This window comes from Heptranchias perlo, chromosome 11 (assembly GCF_035084215.1).
Source record: "Heptranchias perlo isolate sHepPer1 chromosome 11, sHepPer1.hap1, whole genome shotgun sequence".
Taxonomy (NCBI): Eukaryota; Metazoa; Chordata; class Chondrichthyes; order Hexanchiformes; family Hexanchidae; genus Heptranchias; species Heptranchias perlo.
Window position 1 is genome coordinate 56,321,110 of NC_090335.1, and position 23,220 is coordinate 56,344,329.

Here is a 23,220-nt window from a genome sequence, read left to right on the forward strand (position 1 = left end):
CCTGGTATAGGCTAGAACAGAGTAGATGGAATTCTGGAGCCCCTCAACAATAACCTGACATGGTGCCCAAGCTCAAAAGAATGTCCATTAATGCCGCACAGTGACTTACATTTCTCTCTCAGTCTGCCCTTACGGTCTCTATGAATGAAATTGCCATATGATGAAGTTGCTGGAAGTTTGTGCTTTAATCTTATGCCCATTTAGAATGGGATTGAGGAAACTGACCTTTTTTTTTACAAACTGCACGTCTGGCACAGCAGGGCAGCAACAAGTCAATATAACTTTTTTTTTGAGAACCAGCATGACCTGCAACACACAGAATAACTTAATGATGTCAGCCAAGACCTCTTGCCACAACCACCTATGATATCAATTCGGAATAGTTGTTGAATATGGGTACAAAACTTCAGACAGTCCATCTGTATAAAATATACATTCTGTAAGATAGATTTACATTTGGCACATATAATGACTTGGACATCATTTCAGAAGATGTGGTGAACAATATTCTCCTTACTGGCATATAGCTCCATGGGTGACAGTCATTCTCAAATAGCTTGCACATGTAGCCATTTTTCATATATGAGCCTTGACTGTATCACTGGGCTGTTTAGGGTGGAGAGTGGGGGCATCACAGCCAGGCTTGATTCGGTCTTCACACATATACTTCCAATACAGATTGCTGAACAGAGACGAAGAACAGAAAGCATGGCCAATCAGAACTCTGTACACACCGTATGGCTTAGCTACTCACTGGATAAATCACTACACAATCTGACAGTGGTGGATGTGGCAATTATCTATGTGGCGTGAAATCAAAAAATAAATACTGAAGGAAAACACAGTTAATATAGAATTTTTATTGGGTGTAATCAAACAATTCAGCGCAGAAAACCTAGCTCTTCTGCTACCATAGTTGCACCCATTTTATGTTGTGATCATAAAAATTCTAATAACGGTGTAATAAAAAGTGAAAAATAGAAGAAAAACTACACACTTTTGTAAATAATAAATATGATGAAAATAAAATGTAACTAAAGCCTGTACTTAATGCACTAAATTAAGCTGTGGTTTTATGTGCCGATTGTTCTCCTATTGAGGGAGCTGCATTGGAGGCTAGAATTCCATTCGTAATACAATGGCTGTTCTCACCACAATGCACATAATATTAAGGCTTGTATTTGCATTGCCCCTTATCATTATGAAATACCTTAAAGTGCTTCACACAATAATTTACATTTTGAAATGCAATGAATATTGTTATGTAGGTAAACAATACCTACTTGATTAGCAAATTTAACCTGGAGGACATCGGTATTAATAGAAGTATTTTTTTACAATGCAATATACTAACTATCCAAGAGGCTCACTGTGTGAGGAATGAACAAAAAAAACCCAAAATTAATCTTTGCTCCCATTTAATGTGGAAATTTGTACTTGCTATGCACTTTTTTGTTTAACATAGTGTGAATTCTAGGATTTGAAATGAGTAGATATATACGCACTTGATTTTATTGTTTATAAAGGGATGTGAAAATTTACTTTTTTTATTCCTACACAGAAGTTTTTAAAAAATAAATAATGGTTATAAATACTGGGACACCAAAATGAAATCTTAATATTAGGATATCACCGAATGTATGTTTAAAACTATTGATGTTTTCTTGTAACTAGAAAGTTAGCTAACAAAGGTACTAAATCCACCAACATTTTACTAGCTAGTGTTGTATTACAGTCCTGTCACAATGGTACAAATGTTGTTCCTGGTGAATTATCAACTCAGAGCCACAGTAATATACTGTGCAACCAGGATGAACTCTGCAGTGACTCAGTTCTGATCTATTTAACTGAAGTTGCTCAGTTGAGTTCTGTTCATATTTGGGGAAAAGTGATCAATTGATGGGAGTGTGATATTAGGCTTGAAAAAGCTGAATTTGTATTATAAAGAGTTAGTGAAAGAACCAAGTGCTGAGCCTGTTCAGCACCCTTTGGGCATCATGTGGGATAATGCAATCTGGAAGTAAATGGGGTTCAAAGAATGTGCACATCTGTTGTCTGTTACACTCATTAAGGGCCTCAAAAAACATTGGTAATGACATAGCCCCATAATGCAGTCTGAGAACCTAAGCAGTACTCCAAATGCTCAGAGCACATATGAAGTGGGTGCTGCATGGGAGGCACAATCACCATGTTGGGCCCTTTCTCTTAAAGCGCAGTCATCCTGTTTCACTTGGAGCGAGTTTTACTTTTTGACTCCTTTTTACATTTACAGTTCCAGTTCTTTCCACTGACTTCAGTGCTTCTTTGATGTTTGGTTATGTTTCTAAAAGTGGGCTAAGGATGCACTTACACTACAGATTTAGCATCCGTACAAAGTGGTTTTGGGTATAGAATTATAGAATCATAGAATGGTTATAGCACGGAAGGAGGCCATTCAGCCCCTCGAGTCCATGCCGGCTCTCTGCAAGAGCAATCCAGCTAGTTCCACTCCCTCACCATTTCCCGTAGCCCTGCAAATTCTTTCCCTTCAAGTACTTATCCAATTTCCTTTTGAAAGCCATGATTGAATCTGCCTCCACCACCCCAAATACACACCAATGATAAACTTGTGAAGTGTAAATTAAGGCCCAAAACTGATTGCTTCAGGAAGTCTCATTCCACCTCACTCTGGTGTCAGGACAGGGCCTTGACTCTGGATTTAGGGTGTATTTCCACTATAATTTCAGTGCAGTGTAAAATGAAACCACCTTGCACCAAAGCTACAAGTGTAGTACAAATGTACAGTTGTAGTGCTTACTTTGAGCTTCTTAAAGTTGTACCCCATTTGTTATATGTGACTGTTTCCCCAGGAAACAGTCATAATATGTTGCCTCAATTGGAACTATGGGTAACTCTTTGGGCACCCCTCTGTATTTGCAGATCTTAGAAGAGGCAGATCAGAGGAAGCATGTAAGACAGGTGCATTTGCATCTTAGACAATAAAGTGGGAACCGTCCTTATGCCACCACTTGGCTGAATCATACATGGATCGGTCCCAAGAAACATGCACTCTCTCGTTGAACCTCTCTCTCTGAACTTTTCTCGGGTTACTTTCTTTTCAGCCTTATTGTGCATTTACCTTTTCTAGTCTTCTTTAGTCTTTTTCCTCCAACTAATGGGGGTAAAGTTGCCCTTTTAATATCAAAAGCAAAAAGGAATTAAAAATACTGGTTAACTCACATCCATGTTTCAGAATTCATCTCACTTTTAATCTTAACTTAGAAGGCAATTCTAAGCCTTTGATTTGATTATTTTAATAGGATTTTGGATGTGATTGTATATTTTTGGCAGGCCCCTGTTTTGATCATCTGTTGCCAAGGTACTTCGGAACTCTCTGTTATGTGTTGTTCACGAATTGGGTGGGATTTTTCCCTTTGCCAGCTGCTGGCGTAAAATTGGCAAGGTGAGATTTACACCTGTCCTGATGCTAGTAAATATCTTGGAATCAGCTGGCTGAAAATCTTTTTGTCAGGCTCCCGGCTGTGATTTTGTATGTGCTGGTGAGCCCATGGCTGGTGGCTGCTACTGAAAGACTCTGCACCTGCAGCAGCTTAAAGGGGATGACTGCTACCTGGGCAGCAAAATGTGTAGGGCCCCAGAGACTACAAGACAGATATGCTAATGGGTGAGAACAACTGCACTCACTAGGTGGGATATCCTCAGAAGCCTTTCCTGATTTTTATTTGTTAATATTTTTCCATTAATCCTATAAACCGTCTGCTTATTTTGTATCCCTAAATGCATGACTTTACATTTATCTACATTAAATTGCATCTGGCAATTGTCACCCCCACCTCCCTAAACACTGACCTCCTGTAGTTTGTTCCCATCTTCCATCATGTTAACCACCCCTGCTATTTTGGTGTCATCATCAAACTTCAAGATGAAGCTACCAATACCATTTATGATCCATATCCAATCACTGAAGTAAAGAATAGCAGGGCACTAATAGCACTGCCATGACTACTGATGTATACATTATGTCCCTAATGGATTTATAAGTAAAATAATATATGCTTTTGGTTTTTTAGGACATGCAAACAAAGAGGATGAAGCAGAAGATTCCCTGTTGGATAATACAATACCATTAGAGTCACATTCAACAGTTATTGATTTGCTATCTGATCAAACAACTGAGGGAAGAATGTTAGCTGCAGCAAGCATCACTGTTATATTAAGTGACCACACCACATCTTTGGAACAGCAAAGTGTTTCTGAAGAGAAGGTGCTAATGCCAACTAGTACAGTGTTTGCACCATCCGGTACAGATCTGCCAACAGTGATTGATGTTAGTGAAAAAATAAAAGGGACCTCTGCTTTGCCCACAACAAAGGTCTTTATATCAAACCCAACAAAGCAGCCTAGTTTTGACAAAGGTACTATTTTTGATTACGAGTCTGGATCAGGGATTGAACGTGGATCAGGGATTGAGCAAGACTTTTTGTGGTCCTGGACTACGGCAGCCCTTCAACCAGTTTCTTACAACAAGCCACAAAGTGGGTCACAGGACAGCGATTCAGTTCAATTCACAAACGTGGAAATTCCTGATGAAGCTACTATAGATTATCCGACAAAACTATCAAGTGTAAACGTAGGGGATTTGATTGGTGAACCTACTGAAACAGGTGCAGGTACAGTTATCTTAAATGAAGTAGATGTACCTTCATTAACTGAAACGGCTTCAGACAGTGGTATTGGCATAGGCATCACATCTCATATTGCAGAGGCAATAAGTAAGAAAGCCCCTGTTGAATGGACGCCAGATAACTTATTAGAATTAACAATGCAAACATCTGAACCAACAGAAGTCTTTAATTACTATTCCAGTGACTCAACCTTAATGGCTCAACCCTTCACAGAACATTTAACAACATTTGAGCCAACAGAAAAGTACTTTGTTGCAGTGCTGCCAGTCACAGAATCATCCACCAAAGGTCAAGCAATAACAGATTCCATTGTCACGGAGCATCTAGGAACAGAAACATCTATTCGAGGAAATGCAGTTACTAATTCTTTCATTATGGAACAGATCTCTACAGGATCATTTCCTACGGGGCACATATTAACTGAATTGGCCACCGCACAGCAAGAAATATTAGAATCAGCCACCATGGAGCATGCAGTGAAAAAAAGTCTCCCCACAGAGGATGCAGTAACAGAGTCATCCACCCTGGGTCAGCTGATTCCACATTCATCCACCATGAAGCAATTGATCACAGCATCTTCCAACATGGAACGACTGATCACAGAATCACCCACCATTAGGCAGCCAGTTACAGGTTTATCTACCTCACCATTGGCAGCCACAGAATCGACCATGGTGATGCAACCTGTCATAGATACATTCTCCATAGGCCAATCAGATTCTTCAAATATGAGCCAACCAAACACAGAAGAATCTAATGATGTGCAACCTTTTACCAAAATATTAACTCCACCAGACACTGTATCACCCAGTGTTATCGTTACTGAATTTAACAACCCCATCCTACATAATATTGGTACTTCCACTGTGATAGAATCTGCTACTCAATCGAATATAGTAGTGCAGGGCGTTACTGATATATCTATTTCAGAGCATGATCACAGCAAATCATCGACTCCTCTTCAAGCATTCAGTGAATCTGCTAATGGTGTTTATTCTGCCAATGAATCCATCAGGGCAATACGTCCCATGACAATGTCTCCAGCTGCACAACCTGCCAGTAAACCATCCACTGCAGTGGATATGATGGCAGAGTATTTTCCTGTAGGCCACAATGATTCTACTATTGTCGAGCAAAATGAAATGAAACCTCCTAAGATCCATTCTGCAGCCCCTCAAGAAGCATCCCAGGATGATAAAGTATGGTCTGAGGTTCAAGATATCTCAACTGAGCTGGATCATTCAGACATAATCCACCATCATGAAGAATCAGATAATAATGAAGAAATGGCTAGTGGCTACACAGAATTTGCAGTTGCCATTCCAACGAATGGAGCAATATCAAGTGACAGTCACATATCTAGGCAGGCACTGATAGTCTTTTTCAGTCTGCGTGTGACAAATATGATTTTTTCAGATGACCTGTTCAACAAAAGCTCACATGAGTACAAAGCTCTAGAACAACAATTCTTGGAACTGGTAAGTTCGTCCTTTCATACAATGACTTCAAGTCTGTTCATTATAGTTTGTTCACTTTAATTAACAACAATGACTGCTTTTAAAAAGTATTCTATTGGTTGTAGAGTGCTTTGGGGTGTCTTGTGGACATATGGTACTGTATAAATGCAAATCCTCTCTTTCTTTACTAATGGATAAGCCATATAAAGCACCTCTACAATTATAAGGCACTTTTGACTCTCAATAATAATTATGGCGATCTTGCCATTGATTTGTGTTTCTTTGGAACAGATAAAATCTGGCTACTGTTACATTGCTCTTTTTCTCCTCTAATGCCAGACTACACTTCCTCCATTGCCAGATAAGCCATTTCTGGCGCTTTATCTACATCTTTCTGATCTTGTACTCATAATAACTGCTGTTCCCTTCTGATTTATTTAAATTGAAACTTTAAACAACCTGTTTGATATACCACTGATAGTTATTGCACTTTAGCTAACGCCAATTTTCACTTCTGGTGCTGAATCGACGGGGCAATTGGGCCGACCACCCGATGAAATGCATGAGAGGCCTAAAGCCCATTTTGATGGTTGGGCCTTATTAGCCAATGCTAGGCGAGCTGCCCACAAGTTTTCCAGCGTAAATGGACAGCTCGCCAAGAGGGGGTTCGGGATCTCGGGCAGGCCCAGTGTCAATATAAAGAGAGCGTGAATCTTTTAAAGTGAGATGCAACCTCTTAAAGTGAGAATGTTGTTTTTCTTCTGCACATTGAGAGGTGAAACTCAAGGTCTGCTATGACACAGGCAAGGGCTCCAAGATTTTCAAACGGCTCTGGAGATCTTGTTGGCGCAAGTGAGGCTGGGCAGGGATGTCCTATTTCCCTCCAATAGGACTAGAGTCCTGAGTCAGGCGTTGCAGCACGCCTGGAGGGAGACCTCTGAGCAAGTAAATGCAGTGAGCCTCACCCGCAGAACACAGTTGCAATACTGTAGAAAGTTTAATGATCTGACAGTTTTGACCAAGGTAAGAATTACTTCCTGTGATATCTCCTTCTCTGCATCACCCCTTGCCACAGCACTTCCTTCTTTCAAAGCATCCCCCTCTCCACCTGCATATACTCTAATTAGTAATGGAAATAAAACCCACCCATTTCTAGTTTCTATTTACTCACTGGAGAAGACGTGGTGTGCCTATGTATCGCCTGTCCCTTACAAAGATAGAAAATAACACTATTGAGCTAATACTGTTTGGTCAGGTTTTTTTGCAGGTTAAATAATACACAGAAACCCAAAAGAGACAATTAAAAAAAAAACACAAAAGTAGCATCTTTTGGATGAAATGGTCAGGTTTGTCTCTTGGTGGGCCTTCAAAATGAGAGATTGTATGTGGACAAGAAAAAAATCCAGTTTACCTAATGAACCTTGGGCTCTGTCAGAACTAAAACTTGGCAACAAGAGAGGTGATTTATTTCAAGTTCTAGCTATTTCCTTTCGAGTAAACAAACTAACAGATAGTTTAACAGATTCTACATTTTGTGAGTTAAGGTGGCAATATATTGAAATTACTATTTTTTGTATATCTGTCCTAGACAGAGTTTTGTCCTCATAATGGATTCCTCTAATGGCTCAGTATTTTGTTTAGCTAAACATGCCTTGAAACAATGAAGAACATTTAGGACAGATGTTTCTCACTGAATACAATGACTAGCATGCAGGCAGTTATGAGTATTGCTCGCTATATCAACTTTGCCACAGAGCAGTGAATTCCTCACAGAGATGTCCCAGAGATGCAACCGCCTGAATCCATTCTTTAAAGAAAATTATACTAACCAACTTAAATCAAATCAAATAAAAACTGTGATCTCTCTATTTATTCCAATGATGTCAGAAACAGAATACCAACAGAAAAGAGCTGTTAAAATTCCTTTGCTCTCCACAGCACCAAACCTACTGCCATTCAGAATATAATTACTTCAGTTTTTTAACAAAATGCATCATCTCACACTTACTGATATTGAATTCCATCTGCCACTTTTTTGTCCATTCCCCCATCTTATCAATATCCCTTTGCAGTTGCCTTTGGTCTTCTAAGGAATAAACTATACTGCCAATTTTGGTATTATTTGTAAATTTTGACAGAACCCACTCATAGGAACAGGAGTAGGCCATTCAGCCCCTCGAGCCTGTTCCGCCATTCGATGAGAGCATGGCTGCATTTACCCGCCTTGGCTCCGTATCCCTTAATACCCTTGGCTAGCAAAATTCTATCGATCTCCGATTTAAAATTATTAATTGAGCTAACATCTACTGCTTTTTGTGGGAGAGAGCACTACACTTCTACCACCCTTTGCATGAAGAAGTGTTTCATAACTTCTCTCCTGAATGGCCTGGCTCTGGTTTTAAGTTTATGTCCCCTTGTTCTAGACTCTGTCACCTGTGGAAAAAGTTTCTCTTATCAATTATCTCTATCCTATCAACTCCTTTCAAATCCTAAAAACCTCAATCAAATCATCCTGTAACCTTCTATATTCCAGGGAATACAAGCCTAGTTTTAAAAACTCTCCTCATAATTTAACCCTTGGAGTCCTGGTAACATTCTGGTAAATCTGTGCTACACTCCTTCCAAGGCCAATATATCCATTCTAATGTGCATTGTCCACGAGTGTACACAGTACTCCATATGTGGTCTAACCAGAGCTTTGTATAGCTGTAGTAAAACTTCCTCCCCTTTATATTCTCGCCCTCTAGTTATAAAGGCTAACATTCCATTAGCCTTTTTGATTATTTTTTGTACTTGACTACTACATTTTAGTAATCTGTAGGGTTAGGATCCTAAATCTCTTTGGACCTTCACTGTTCCTAGCTTTTCACCATTTAAATAATACTCGGATCTATCTTTTTTTGGTCCAAAATGGATGATCTCACACTTACCTGTGTTGAAATCCATCTGCCACAGTTTTGCTCACTCACTTTATCAATGTTTCTTTGTAATTTTATGCTCCCGTGTACACTACTTACTATGCCACAGATCTTTGTATCGTCGGCAAACTTGGATAGACGGCTCTCTATTGTGTTATCTAAATTATTAATAAATATAGTGAATATTCGAGGCCCCAGCACAGACCCTTGTGGGACACCACTAGTCACGTCCTTCCAATGCGAGTACATATCCATTATCCCTACTCTGTCTTCTACCGCCTAACCAGTCTCCTAACCAGATTAATAATTTGCCTTGAATTCCATGAGTTTTAATTTTAGCTAACAGTCTCTTATGTGGAACCTTATCCAATGCCTTCTGGAAATCCATATAAACTACATTCATAGGCATTCCCCTGTCTGCCTCAGATTTCCTCAAAAAATTCAATGAGGTTCATTAAACACAACCTACCCATTTATAAATCTATGTTGGCTTTCTCTAATCGGCTCAAATTTCTCTAAGTGCTCAGTCACTCTGTCCTTAATTATAGATTCCAATAACTTCCCCACAACAGATGGTAGACTAATGGCTCTATAATTTCCTGGTTTCTTTCTCTTACCTTTCTTAAATAATGGAGTTACACTTGCAATTTTCCAATCTAAAGGGACAATTCCTGAATCGAGAGAGTTTTGGAAGATTATGGCTAAAGCATCTGCAATTTCCTCACCTACTTCCTTTAAACCCTGGGGTGGAAACCATCAGGTCCTGGGGATTTGTCAGTCCTTAGTGCCATTATTTTTTCTAGTACTGTTTTCTTGCTTACGTTAACTTTAGTGAGTTTCAGTCCTTGCTTCCCTGGAATTATTATTTTCCCTGGAATCTCAGGTATATTATCCTCTTCCTCAACTGTGAAGACTGATGCAAAGTAATTACTCACCACTCTAAACTAATATCCAAATCATTTGGGATGCTACTACCTTCCTCCAATCACCCTGAAATTCTGCACTTAATTCCTACTCACTGTTTTCTCTCTCCTAACCAATTTTTAAGCCAGTTTGCTATCAACCCAAATCCATATCCCTTAATCTTTTCTAATAATATCCCATGTGGTACCTTGTCAAAGGTTTTCCTAAAGTCCATGTACACTGCATCCACTGCATTTCCCCATCTACCCTGTCCATTACCTTCTCAAAGAATTCTGTAAGTTTTGTCAAGCATGATTGCCCCTTTTGGAAAAAAATGGGACTTTGAAAAAACGTGACAGTACGCAAGCAGCACAATAAATGGAAATCTAGTGTGTAATGGAATTAAGTGTTTTAAAGTGAGTTTTGCTTGCTTGCTTTTTCAGCTTGTTCCCTATCTGCAGTCTAACCTGACTGGTTTTAAGCACCTTGAAATCCTGAACTTCAGAAATGGTAGCATCATTGTGAACAGCCGCATGAAGTTTGCAAAGCCTGTTCCACAGGATGTTACCAATGCAGTTTACCTGATACTGGATGATTTCTGCAACACGGCATACCAAACTATGAACCTTGCCATTGATAGATATTCTCTGGATGTGGAGTCAGGTAAATTGTTTCTACTGTTTTGGGTTTGTTTCCTTAATGTTTATATATGTCTCTCCATTTGGATAGATGGGAAACGGGAATGAAAATTCATCCACATTTAACACTTCAGGCGTATCTTAATTGATAATCACCTTGAATGATTTAGGATTCATATTTTCTTTATCCCCTTCGATATATTCAATGAGAACATATGGAAGGGGGTTGTGCTGGTCTTTCTGTGACCACATGAAGGTCACCAGTAAACCGCTTTTCAATTCTGTTTGATAATTTAGTGCGGATTTTGAGATGTAAAAATGTTATCATTAGAAGCAAAACACACTCTCCTCTTGTACTGACTGTTTGTTTGTGCCACAGGCTGCCTAGAATTTGAAGTGAAGTACCGTGTTTGTGCTAAATACTGTAGGAGTTAAATCCCAAGGTCCATCAACCTTTTAAACACCAGCAGCTTTAATGTAAACTGTTTAAGGGGCTGGTATTTTGGACATGCGTGTCTGGCTGCTCTGCTATATTGTTAATAGGATTTAAATAATCCAAATTCATCTGAATGCTCATCCTTGGCATCAGTGCCTGTAATTGTTACGTAACAGTTGGGTGATTAACCAGAGTTCTGTTGCGTTCACAGGGATTATGTACAGGTAGATTTGAAGACTGGTTTTAGAATTGTCTAAATCGGTTTACAATTCCCTTATGACTTATTCTGTATTGAATTTACGAGTGAAGATGAATTGGGGTGGAGACCCTTTACGTGTGGTCTCTGTCCCAGATGGGCGGTATTGGGTCTGTGCCTGGAGGAGACACAGGTCTAGAGTAAGCATTCAAATGAGGTGGGAGAGAATATTTCCTGCCTCTCGCCTCACTTTCCTCATTAGCCTTGGGTACCAAGTGGAAGGGTGCCTGAAGAAACCAAGCAATGGGGCTTGCGCCAGGACGCCCATGCAGCAGTAGCTGGAAGGCTTAAATGCCCACATGTACTCCTGATTCTGCCCCTCCTTCCAGTGCAAGGTCCTGTCAGGGGCTGGCCTGTGCCAAGAGTACGTGTAGGCCATGCAAATGGCTTGGGACAGAAAATTCGAGGATACCTCTCCCTTCATAGACAGAGTCTACCTAGTCATACCTTGAAAATGTGTAGATAATTAAAAGCAGGTTTATGCCCATTTATAAAAGTGCAGATACTGCTCCTGCTCCTGCTCCTCTTGGCCCCCAAAAAATCTTAAAGTAAACAAAAGACTTGCCTTTTGGGAGAGGCCTCTAGCGGTCCCTTTATTGCCAGTTGGGCCTCTCAATGTCTAGATAAAATGGGATTGGCATGATTCACCCATTTCTCTTTCAAAGTTGCAATTGGGGTTCTACAACAGGCATAGGGCCCTTATTTGCATATTTAAACAGCCTCCCATCTGTTTTGGACAAGAGCTGGCTGCCAATTTAATGGCCTGCCTGAAAGTTGATTCAGGCGGACAAAAATGGGTGCACAGGATCCTCACCAGACTTTCAGCTGACCGAATGACACTTAGTTTATGATGTTATAACAGTTTCATCACGATATCAGAAATCAGTTTAAGGGTCTTCAGAGTAAGTGTAATTGGAACCAACTCAAAAATCTGGTGTAAGCAGAATGTACAACACTAAACAGTAGGGCATTGAGTTTATTCTCTTTTTAAGATCCAAGTGTGACTTTCTCCTTCTTGTGATAAGAAGTCTTCCTTGTGGAATGTCTGTATCCCACTATTACCCATTATACATGCTGTATATTGTACTGTTCTCCATTGTGCTTTTGATTGATCCCATTGTTTATTGTGAACTATTTTTAACATGGGCTAATGCACACCTGTGCCTTGTGATTTCAGGTGACGGGGCTGACCCCTGCAAGTTTCAAGCCTGCAATGAGTATTCTGAATGCCTCGTGAACTATCGGACAGGAGAGTCAGAATGTGTCTGTAACACTGGGTACCTGAGTGTGGATGATCTGCCTTGTCAAAGTATTTGTAATATAGACACAGATTTCTGCCTTAATGATGGCAAATGTGATATAATTCCAGGCCAAGGAGCAATCTGCAGGTATATTATGGTTGATTTACTCAGTATGTTAAACTACCAATTATCATGTCACATTTAGATATCCTGAACCAGCACAATATTTAAACTGCTCCTATATGATTAAAGTGACTTTTGTCCTGTGATACTACATCTCCCCAGGACACACTGGCTGACAGCTATTCTCTCTTTACATCTTCCAAAAATGTTACCTTGGGTCATTCTCTGTTTTCAGTTATTCAAATTTTCAATTGTCCAAATAAATTGGTTATTAACTTGCTAACCATATCCACTGAGGAAATTGGATTTTTTCCAGCAAAGTTTAGATAATGAAAAATATATCTAGTTCCTAAATCTGTTTTTTTAACATTTCTAATTTTCATTTGAGTTAAGATGAACTCAGAAAAATAACTTGCATTATTCCTAGCAGCCCAGAAAATGTACTGGGTAAGGATTTGGGCCCAATGTTCAACTTTTTATCAGAAATGGGAGAACAGCATGTTTACGTCCAAAATCAACAAACTGCGACTGAAGTTGTACACCATATGTTTGATTTATCAGAATATGATTTTGTTGACTGCAATGAAAAAATAATAGCAAATCATGATGTGCTTGTAATAATGATCCTATAATACTTCTTAAGCAGCTAACATGTCACTTAACCAGTATAAATGTTCAAAATGCCAATAATCCAGTTGGGGAGTGTGCAATATTTGGAGAAAACGTCTGAACACCAACATAGAAAAAGTTGATTTAACAACAAAGTCCTGCAAGAGCTGGTAAGCTCAATAATAAGCAAGCACATCAAAAATTAGTATGGATACATCCATTTTGGGAGATATATAGTATTGTTGCTAAGAAAACACCAGATGAGGCACTGAGTGCTGGTGAGGAAGAAGTAGAAGTGTCTCTCCTGAGTTGTATAGGAATACAGAGCTTAATGCAGCAGCATTGAGCACTGCCTTGTTGCATGTTATAATGTAAACAATTTTACAACACCAAGTTATAGTCCAGCAATTTTATTTTAAATTCACAAGCTTTCGGAGGCTACCTCCTTCCTCAGGTGAACCACCTGAGGAAGGAGGTAGCCTCCGAAAGCTTGTGAATTTAAAATAAAATTGCTGGACTATAACTTGGTGTTGTAAAATTGTTTACAATTGTCAACCCCAGTCCATCACCGGCATCTCCACAGCATGTTATATTGAAAGATGATAGTGTGGAAGAGTTGAACAGCTGGATATGTGCATTCGTCTCCCATGTGAGTTGTGTCACGGACCACCAAATGAATCTTCACCCGTGCAGGCCCCAGGCACAATAGGAGCATTCCGCCTAAATGCTTCCACTGTTACTTTGGCTGGCTTCAAGGAATGATTACAGGCAATCATGATGGAAGGATTCTGAAGCCTCATAGAAGCCCACTGTTCAGCATTCAAACAGATCAGTGGCCTCCATGTAGCAGCTTTCGTTTGGCACTGTGCCATTACATAGCCCTGCACAAGTGAATTAATTCTGAAAGCAGTGAATTTCCAGTAATTACAGCAACAGGGTCCATCACAGTTAGTTGCAGATATAGGCCTCCAAATCCATGCAACTTGCCAGTTGGCTAAGCAGCCATCCACCAGGGCTACTCCTTAACTAGGGGAGCGTTTAGTAGACCGGCACTTCCGCCATTAACACAGAAAAGTTCATGACACAAAAGAGGAAAAGATGGCAACATAACCCATTAAACACATACACTAGTAGTGCTGCACAATTTAAAGTTGTTTTACTTCTACCAGATCTTTAATTCTTTCAGTGCGCAGAAAATAAAGCATCAGTTGTGCAAAAGCCAAACAGAGGCTGTCTCCTGAGATGTCCCTGCGAATACTGGGCAACCACCACTGCCACTAGTAGCGCAGTGCAAATGGTTGACTGTCCGTTTCATAGGATGATAACAGCACAGAAGGAGGCCATTCGGCCCATCATGCCTGTGCTGGACCTGCATACCTGTGGACCTGCATACTCAGCCACAACCTACCATGGAGAGCCTTAGCCTCCTCGCTACTGCAGTGATACTTTGAAGTCTTCTTTGATAAGCTCACTAAATCCATGTCTGACCTCGAGTAAAATACTCAGTTTTCAATTTGGCTCTGCAGCTGTGGAGTGCTGCATGAATTTGTCATTAATAGCTGTTAGCGAGGCAATTAACATTAAATGGGCTTATTTTTCAGTATTTTGCTCCATTTTTGGTAAGAATTGAAATGCTGAACAGTGACAAATTTTCTGCTGGCTTTCACCTAACATTCCACCATTCTTTACTCATGTCTACTTTTTTTTGCTAAAATTAGGGATGTTGGGCCGCTAGATTCTGAACAAGAAAGTAGGGAGTTCCCAATCTTGATTGTTATCCAAGCTTTCCTGAACTTCATTGTGGGGAATCTTTGAAGTTCCTAGTCTGATTGTAGCAACACAGCACTTATTGTTGGACTGGGAGGGGGGAGAGGGTGGGGGGAGGGGAGTAGAGGGAAATAAAAACATGTCAGGAGCAGTTTCACCGAAATGCACTTCCTTTTGACTGATTATGAAGCAAACATAGCAGCAGCACATGAAAAAGAATCCAGTGTTCAGAATGTCGTCTTCCCAGCTGAAAAAAGAAACATGATGGTAGGAGGTAGCCATTGGACCTAAAAATGGAATAACTAAAGTCAATATGCTATTGCACACAGGACCCGGTTTGGTGGGCATCTGTTCAATACATGACTCATTTTCCACTTTTTTAAAGGCTTAGAAAGTGTAGGATTTCATTGTGTGAGGTTTGCTTTATTGGAAAAATAATTTATTCAGGGAATGTTTGCTTTACATTTACAACAGTACGATAAATGAAACATTTTAGTATTATGATATCTGTTCCGACCAAACTCTGCAAGAGGCATACTGGCAAAGAGACTTTCATCTTCTTTTGAATGTATGTCATTTGCATGCAACTAATAGGATCGATAACTAATTAAATATTGACAGGATTGGTTACATAAAGGCTAAATGATTCTCATAATGTTTTTGTCATATTCTTTTCTATTCACCTTCTTCCCCCAAAGACACAGATAGTAGAATTTTAAGTAATGGAGACATCAGCTGTGTTATAAATATTTGTGATAATACCTAGATTTGAAAACCGCATCTGTAAAATTTTCTTAGCACTGCCTATTTGTCAATTCCGCTGTAACTGCTCTGTTACTCGTAAACAATCTATACATTCCACCAAATGAGATCATCGAATAAGACTCCAAAGCCACTTTCAAGTTCGGACTATTACTCTATATAATGCTGGTTACATATAGCAAACACACTGCAGGCTCAATCTATACTGGTTACACTGCCTATTTGGAAATACATAGACACTTTTTTTATTCATTCTCAGGAAGTGGGTGTCGCTGGCAAGGCCAGCATTTATTGCCCATCCATATTTGTCCTGAGAAGGTGATGGTGGGCCGCCTTCTTGACTGTTTGATACAATTGAGTGGCTTGCGAAGCCACTTTAGAGGGCAGTTAATTGTCAACCATGTGGGTGTGGAACTGGAGTCACATATACACCAGACCGGGTAAGGAGGGCAAGTTTCCTTCCCTAAAGGACATTAGTGAACCTGTTAGGTTTTTACGACAATTCAACAGCTTTATTATCATTTTTACTGATACCAGCTTTTTAGTTCCAGGTTTTTAAAACCGAATTCAATTTCTGAAACTGCTTTGGTTTTTATTTGAACTCATGCTCTCTGGATTATTAGCCCTGGGCACTGGTTTTCTAGTCCAGTAGCATACCTACTACACTACTGCTCCACTTAGCAGCTTGTAGAGATTGGAGATGTGAAATTTTTCTGAATGCACGCAATGTCAATCTTTAGCTAACTGAGTTAAAGACAGTTTTAATTTCCCAACTCGCCAAACCTGTAACAAGTAGGCTTGTGAATATTTTATAGAAGTTACTTACAACCCCTGTCCTTGCTCCTTTTTTTCTTCCATCACACCTCCATTACCCTCCGTTTTATTTTGGACTTAATATCGAATCATTTGTATGCAAATTGTTTGTATAAGTCTCAATGCATATTGTTCTTACTACCTAAATCCTTACTGTGTTGAAATCTGAACTCATTGCATCATCTCCTACTTTACTCATTCTTCCTCAGCAGCTCAACACAGTGGAATTACTTATCTCCCTTAGTCTTCTCTTCTTACAATCCACAGGTTTTAAAAACTCAGTTTGGCTTCAACTAACCACTACTTCTTATCATAGTATCATAGGTGCAGCAAAGGAGGAGGCTATTTGGCCCAATGTTCCTGTGCTGGCTCTTTGAAAGATTAGTCCCATTCCCCTGCTCTTTCCCCATAGCCCTGCCAATTTTTTTCCCTTTAAGTATTTATCCAATTCCCTTTTGAAAGTTATTATTGAATCTGTTTCTACCACCCTTTCAGGCAGTCCCTGGCACCATTCCAGTAAATCTCTTCTGCATCCTCTCTAAGGCCTTGACATCCTTCCTAAAGTGTGGTGCCCAGAATTGAATACAGTACTCCAGCTGAGGCCTAACCAGTGTTTTATAAAGGTTTAGCATAACTTCCTTGCCTTTGAATTCTTTGCCTCTATTAATAAAGCCCAGGATCCCATATGCTTTTTTAATAGGCTTCTCAACTTGATCTGCCACCATCAAAGATTTGTGTATGTGCACCCTAGGTCTCTCTATTCCTGCACCCACTTTAAAATTGTACTATTTAGTTTATATTACCTCTCCTCATTCTTCCTACCAAAATGCATCACTTCAGACTCTCTGTGTTAAATTTCACCAGTCTGTCTCTGTCCCCCTGAAGTCTGTTACTATCCTCCACATTGTTTACTACATTTCTGAGTTTCATGTCATTTGCAAACTTTGAAATTATACCCTCTAAACCCAGGTCCAGGTCATTAATATATATCAAAAAAAGCAGTGGTCCTAACACTGACCCCAGGGGAATACCACTGTATACTTCCCTCCAGACTGAAAAACAACTGTTCACCGCTACTCTCTGATTTCTTTCCTCTAGCCAATTTTGTATCCAGGCTGCTACTGTCCCTTTAATCCCACGGGCTTTAATTTTGTTAACAAGTTTATTATGTGGTACTTTATCAAATGCCATTTGAAAGTCCTTACACACAACATCACCCGCACTACCCTCATCAACACTCTCCGTTACTTCATCAAAGAACTCAATCAAGTTAGTCAAACACAATTTTCCATTAACAAATCCATGCTGACTTTCATTTAATAGCCCTTACTTTTCCAAGTGCCAATTTATTTTGTCCCAGATTATTGTCTCTCAAAGTTTCCCCACCACCAATGTTAGGCTGACTGGCCTGTAATTGCTGGGTTTATCCCTCCCCTTTTTTGAACAGGGGTCTCCTCTTCTCTCCTACTCTTCTCAACCTTGGTAATGTTCTTCACTGTGAATCTTGGTCCTTCATTTAGGCTTCTCAATAAAACAAATTCAAACTTGCCCATAAATATGCTTCAGTCTTAGTCTTGTTTCAGTTCCATGGAGTACCCTAGCCAAAATCTTAGCCGCCCATACCCATATCTGAACTCTCTCTTATAAATATAACCTTATAAATAGCCCAATCAATGCTTCACAGTTTGGATAAATGCCATTGCTGTTTGACCAGTTGGCCATACCATGCATATCAAGGTCTCAAAAAAAAATCTCAAACAACATCTTTAGTTTTGAAATGTTATTTAATTGCTTAAACTGTATAAAATATTGGAAAAAAATGAATTTTTAATTTTTAATTTTTTTGTAAACTTGTAAATTATTATTTATCAAGTTAACGCTTGATTGTCATGTGATCTTGATTGTCATGTAATGTGACCTGTCATGGTGCATGCAGGGTACCACAGGAGAGGAGTGAGAACTACAACTCCCTGATGCATCTCTGTCTCATGCACAGAATTTGTCAACAGGCCCTGGAACTCCCCAGGCCAGTTGAAGAATCCTTTTCTGCTGGCTGTCATGTAATGAATTGTAGTGGGCACTTTGAGTATTGTAGTTTCACAGGAGAGGGGTGAAAGCTACAACCCCCATAATGCATATATCTCACACACAAAGAATTTGACTACAGAGGTTATAACTCTCGGTCTTGAAGAATCAAAGCTGTGGGAACAGAGCAGAATTCAAGTCCCAGCTCCCAGAGTGAGAGGCAGGACTATGCAATGAAAACTACTTAGAAGTATTCCTTGCCATGCAATGCTAGCTTTATGGATACGTTTGGTAAGTCTTTTTTCAGAATTATGTGATTTTTAATGTATTATGCTATAAATTTAATTTTTGTATGTATGTATAGGGGTGGGTGAGGAAACAGAATGGCTGATGAAAAGTTTTGTTGTGGCTGTTGGTGATTGGTAGCTTTCTCTACCTAAGGTTTGGAACTGATTTTTGACTGGTTTGCATTTAGTCAATCATGTATTTGAGCCAATTCTGCATCGTTAACTTTATAGATGGTGGCTGTTTGAGTCGCTAATGAATTTTTTGCCCTAGATGCCACATGCCGTTGCAGTGTGACCTTACGAATATGTACGAGACTTTTAATTATATAGCGATTACAAATGACATCAGCAAGGCAACTGGATTGAAGATGTTTGCGGCCGTGCCTTCAGCTGTCTAGGCCCTAAACTCTGGAATTCCCTCCTTAACCTTCTCCACCTCTCCTCCTTTAAGACACTCCTTAAAACCAACCTCTTTTACCAAGCTTTTGATCACCTGTCATAATATCTCCTTATATGGCTAGGTGTCAAATTTTGTCTGATAATGCTCCTGTGAAGCGCCTTTTTACTATATTAAAGGTGCTATAAAAATACTAGTTGAAGTTGTTAGTTACTGAGTCTGATAATTTGAGAGAAGTGAATTAATAGCAGTAGAAATGTAATTCATTAATGCAGGGTGATTCCGATTCAACCATGTTTGTTATGTCAGCTATCTCATTTTGTCAGGGAGACAATCTCTGAAGCCAATCCTCCAGTGATCTCACCATCTTTGATGAAGGGCCTACACCAAAACGTCTACTTATCTTTTCTCCTTTCAGATGCTGACCGACCTGCTATGTATTTCCAGCAGTTTCTATTTTTATTTAAAATTTCCAACATTTGAAGTTTTTTAAAAAAAAAATCTTTTTACCCTTCTGAAACGTGGTGGTGTGGCTGTCGGCCGCACTCGGCTAAACAGCGATCACTTCCATAGCAGTATGGTGCACAGCTGTAATATTATCCAGAGCTAGAAATGGTTCTAAAATGTACATTTTCTCCAATATTGCACTGCAGTTTTAAACACACAAGGAACAATTTTAACCCTGCCTGCCTAGCGGAAACTGGGCAGGCGGGCAGTTAAAATCACCCCTGCAATTCGCTCACTTACATCTAGCAGGCTATGCTTTTAACCTGCTCTTTTGAGCAGGCGAGAAGGACACCCATCTTTAAAATTGCTAATCGGGCTCTGGTGTCATTAGGACCCGAATGCTATTTTAACCAAAGGTCTGTACAGGGAAACCATTATGGCTTTTCTGCCAAGTCAATCTAGCAGAAAGAGGAATCAGGTCCAGAAGATGGCCAATAAAGTAATTTTTTTTTGTGACATTCCTTGTGGGGCCAGGAAGAGCAGGAGTGCTCCTCAGGGCCCCACAAGGAAAGTTTAGGCTTTCCCTGTCCCAGGCTCACCTCCTTCCGCCCCTTCCCCCACTGGTTGCAAGGCCTTCCGGAAACCCCCTCCCCATAATCCTACCATCTAACCATGTGCTCCTGCTGGGCAACCAGCTGCTACCTTCTGCTGGTTTTGGGCGGGAACCTGATTGAGGCTATGGAAATGAGGCCAGCAGTTAAAATCTCTTGGACCTCCCTGCGGAAGTCGGGACGGTTTGCCACCCGACTCAGCTGCTGCCTGCCCAACTCCCGCCCCAAATTAAAATCGGGCTATAAATTTTGGACTAGATCTTATTTACTGTAGACTGTGCCTGAACAGTAAATAGTCGATATTTGAATCTGGTAGTAAAAATGTTATTCTTCCTCCTGGCAGGTGTCGTGTGGGTGAAAACTGGTGGTACAGAGGAGAGCACTGTGAGGAGTATGTCTCTGAAACTCTTGTTGTGGGCATCGCCATCGCCTCAGTGGCCGGTTTCCTTTTGGTAGCTTCTGCTGTGATTTTCTTTGTAGCCAGAACTCTTCGCGCTCAATATGCCAAAAGTGGCACTCAAGAATCTACAGAGTGAGCATTAGAATAAACTGATGTATTAAAAATAAGCAGCTGGAATGCTCCTCCTGACTCCACAAAACTACTGCGGCCTGCTGTCGATCCATACACGGCCCCTTTGGGATTGGAACGGCTCCCCCCCGACCCTGGCCTGGCCTGGCCTGACCTGCCTGCCGATTTCTCACCCTCTCACCACCAGTGATCTGCCAGTGTTAAGGACCCAGTTTGAGTGGGAATTGAAAATCCCTCCCATAGTGTCCTTAAGCAGTTTTCATTCTTTACCCCAGAAGACCCAATTAAGACTGGTTAATTTATCCTCTAGGGGAGGGCTGACAGTGAACATCAATTAAAATTAGGATTTGACAGCTAATTTCTTTATATCTTAAATCTAACATGTTAGTATTTAGTCAATACAATTATCATTCAGATTCCAAATAATATTTTGTTGTATTTTCTCCAATAAGGGCCTAATTAGAATTGGTCCTCATTTGTTTCCTAACAAATAGATTTAACTTGTACGAGACAAATCATCTTTCAATAATATGTGCAAATTTTGCCCTTGATTGACAATATAACTCTCTAATTTCCTTTTTCTTATTCAGTTGGTCCTCAAAGACTTTAGAAAAAACTATTTGTATCCTTAAGTGTTATTTGTATTGTTTGTAAGCCTAGTATGCTGAAATATTGACAAAAACATGTCCCACTCCTCCCCCAGACATGGTGATAGCCAGGCATCAGTGGAGAATGGGACAAAATATAATCCTATGTATGAAAGCGATGCCACAACTGGATATAGTCACTACAACAGACGTTACCCACATCTGTCGTCATACAGCTCAGGCAGTGCGGAGGGATCTGCCAACTTCAGCAGTGATGAGATCCGACACATCTATGAGCGCAGTGAACTTAGCAAAGAGGTAGGAATCGAAGTAGAATGTAGAAAAATCTGTCGTGTAATAGCTACCCATTTCACATTGCAGTCACTGCAGACTTTGCTCCCAGGGATTCATTTCATTTGAGTGGCTATCCTGTAAGGAATGCAGTGGGATACAATGCTGTCTTAATAGCTCCTGTACCTGGATTAGAATCTGTCTTAAACAGATTGGGTGAAAATATTCTTATTGATGGATGTTAGAAGTTCTCAGCAAAATGAGTTTGAGTAATTTCAATCTAATCCCCAGTGAACCACAACTGCTTCACAGAGTTGCCTATCATTTGTTTGATATTTTATCTACACAGCCCAGCAGAATTTACAATGGTAAAGTAAGATATGGGGTTAATGAATGCTTTTTTGTAAACAAAGGTCATCGAAATGTAATCCTTAATCTATGTTGTAAATCAAAGTACAGGCATTTTGGGAGCTGTAATTCTACAATTATGAGCCTTGTGCAAGTAAGTTATAACATTTAGGTATGATTTTCTGTAATTATGTTCTTCAGTAAAAACAACAAAAGAGTTCCATAATAAATCTGATAAAGTTTTATTTTTCTGCAAGGGAGTTACATTTTTGGAGATTTTACTCCAGATATTTTTCTTGGTCAATTAGTCATAGGATAAACTTGTTGGGCTATCAGATGGGCGTTCTCTAAACTTTAATGCTTGGTATCATATCTTCTCCTTGCAATCGGGAAGTCTGACAGAATTAGTTTTAACCATTAAAGTTAAAATACAGCAGAAGCAAACAGTCATAAAAATAGCTCAACAATCATAAAATTCCTAATGCATTTGTGCCCATTTGTAGCAGTGTATTGGGAACTGAGATCAACTCATTGATTAAATCACTCTCTGTGTCTTTACTGTTGGCATTTTAGGAAATTCAAGACAGACTACGGATAATAGATCTGTATACTAAGGATCGGCAGTTTGCAGAGTTTGTGCAACAACGTCAGATGTAAGTCACAGACTGTTCAAATATGCGTAGCCACTGCAGCAGTGTCCCAAGGTTTTAAAAGTTGATAATGGCTTATTGCAAAATGGGGACATTTTCAAAGGTTTTACATTCAAATGCTGCAAATGAAATGGTGCGTTTCAGGGTTAAGGGATCCCTAGAGTGAGTATGTTTGCCTAGTCTGCTGTAACTTTTCCATACCGTATATTATGGCTGTGCAGTGAATTTTTTGCAGGAACACTGAATGAAATTTTTTATTAGCAATGCTTTAACTAGGACCCAGTTTTTAGTGAAGTAAAAACTGCTCACAAAGTGTCATTAGTGGCATTTTACTTGTTTGGATATTGCAAGCCTCAAAAAGACTAATATGATAGATATCATGCAGCATGGACTGCAACCTATTTACTGATGTAGCTGCCATAATGCTAACTATAAGCAGT

General features: G+C 39.8%; 1 protein-coding gene across 1 annotated transcript in view; it reads left to right on the forward strand.

Annotated features, from left to right (window-relative positions):
- The window catches only part of impg2a (interphotoreceptor matrix proteoglycan 2a), a 46,364-nt gene extending 23,577 nt beyond the window's left edge, over positions 1-22,787 (forward strand). Inside the window, exons 13-18 of the mRNA XM_067992355.1 lie at positions 4,071-6,163; positions 10,407-10,626; positions 12,471-12,681; positions 20,719-20,907; positions 21,608-21,809; positions 22,704-22,787. Of these exons, the coding sequence (XP_067848456.1) occupies positions 4,071-6,163; positions 10,407-10,626; positions 12,471-12,681; positions 20,719-20,907; positions 21,608-21,809; positions 22,704-22,787 (2,999 nt within the window). The remainder of the gene's footprint in view (positions 1-4,070; positions 6,164-10,406; positions 10,627-12,470; positions 12,682-20,718; positions 20,908-21,607; positions 21,810-22,703) is intronic.
- The last annotated feature ends 433 nt before the right edge of the window (positions 22,788-23,220 follow it).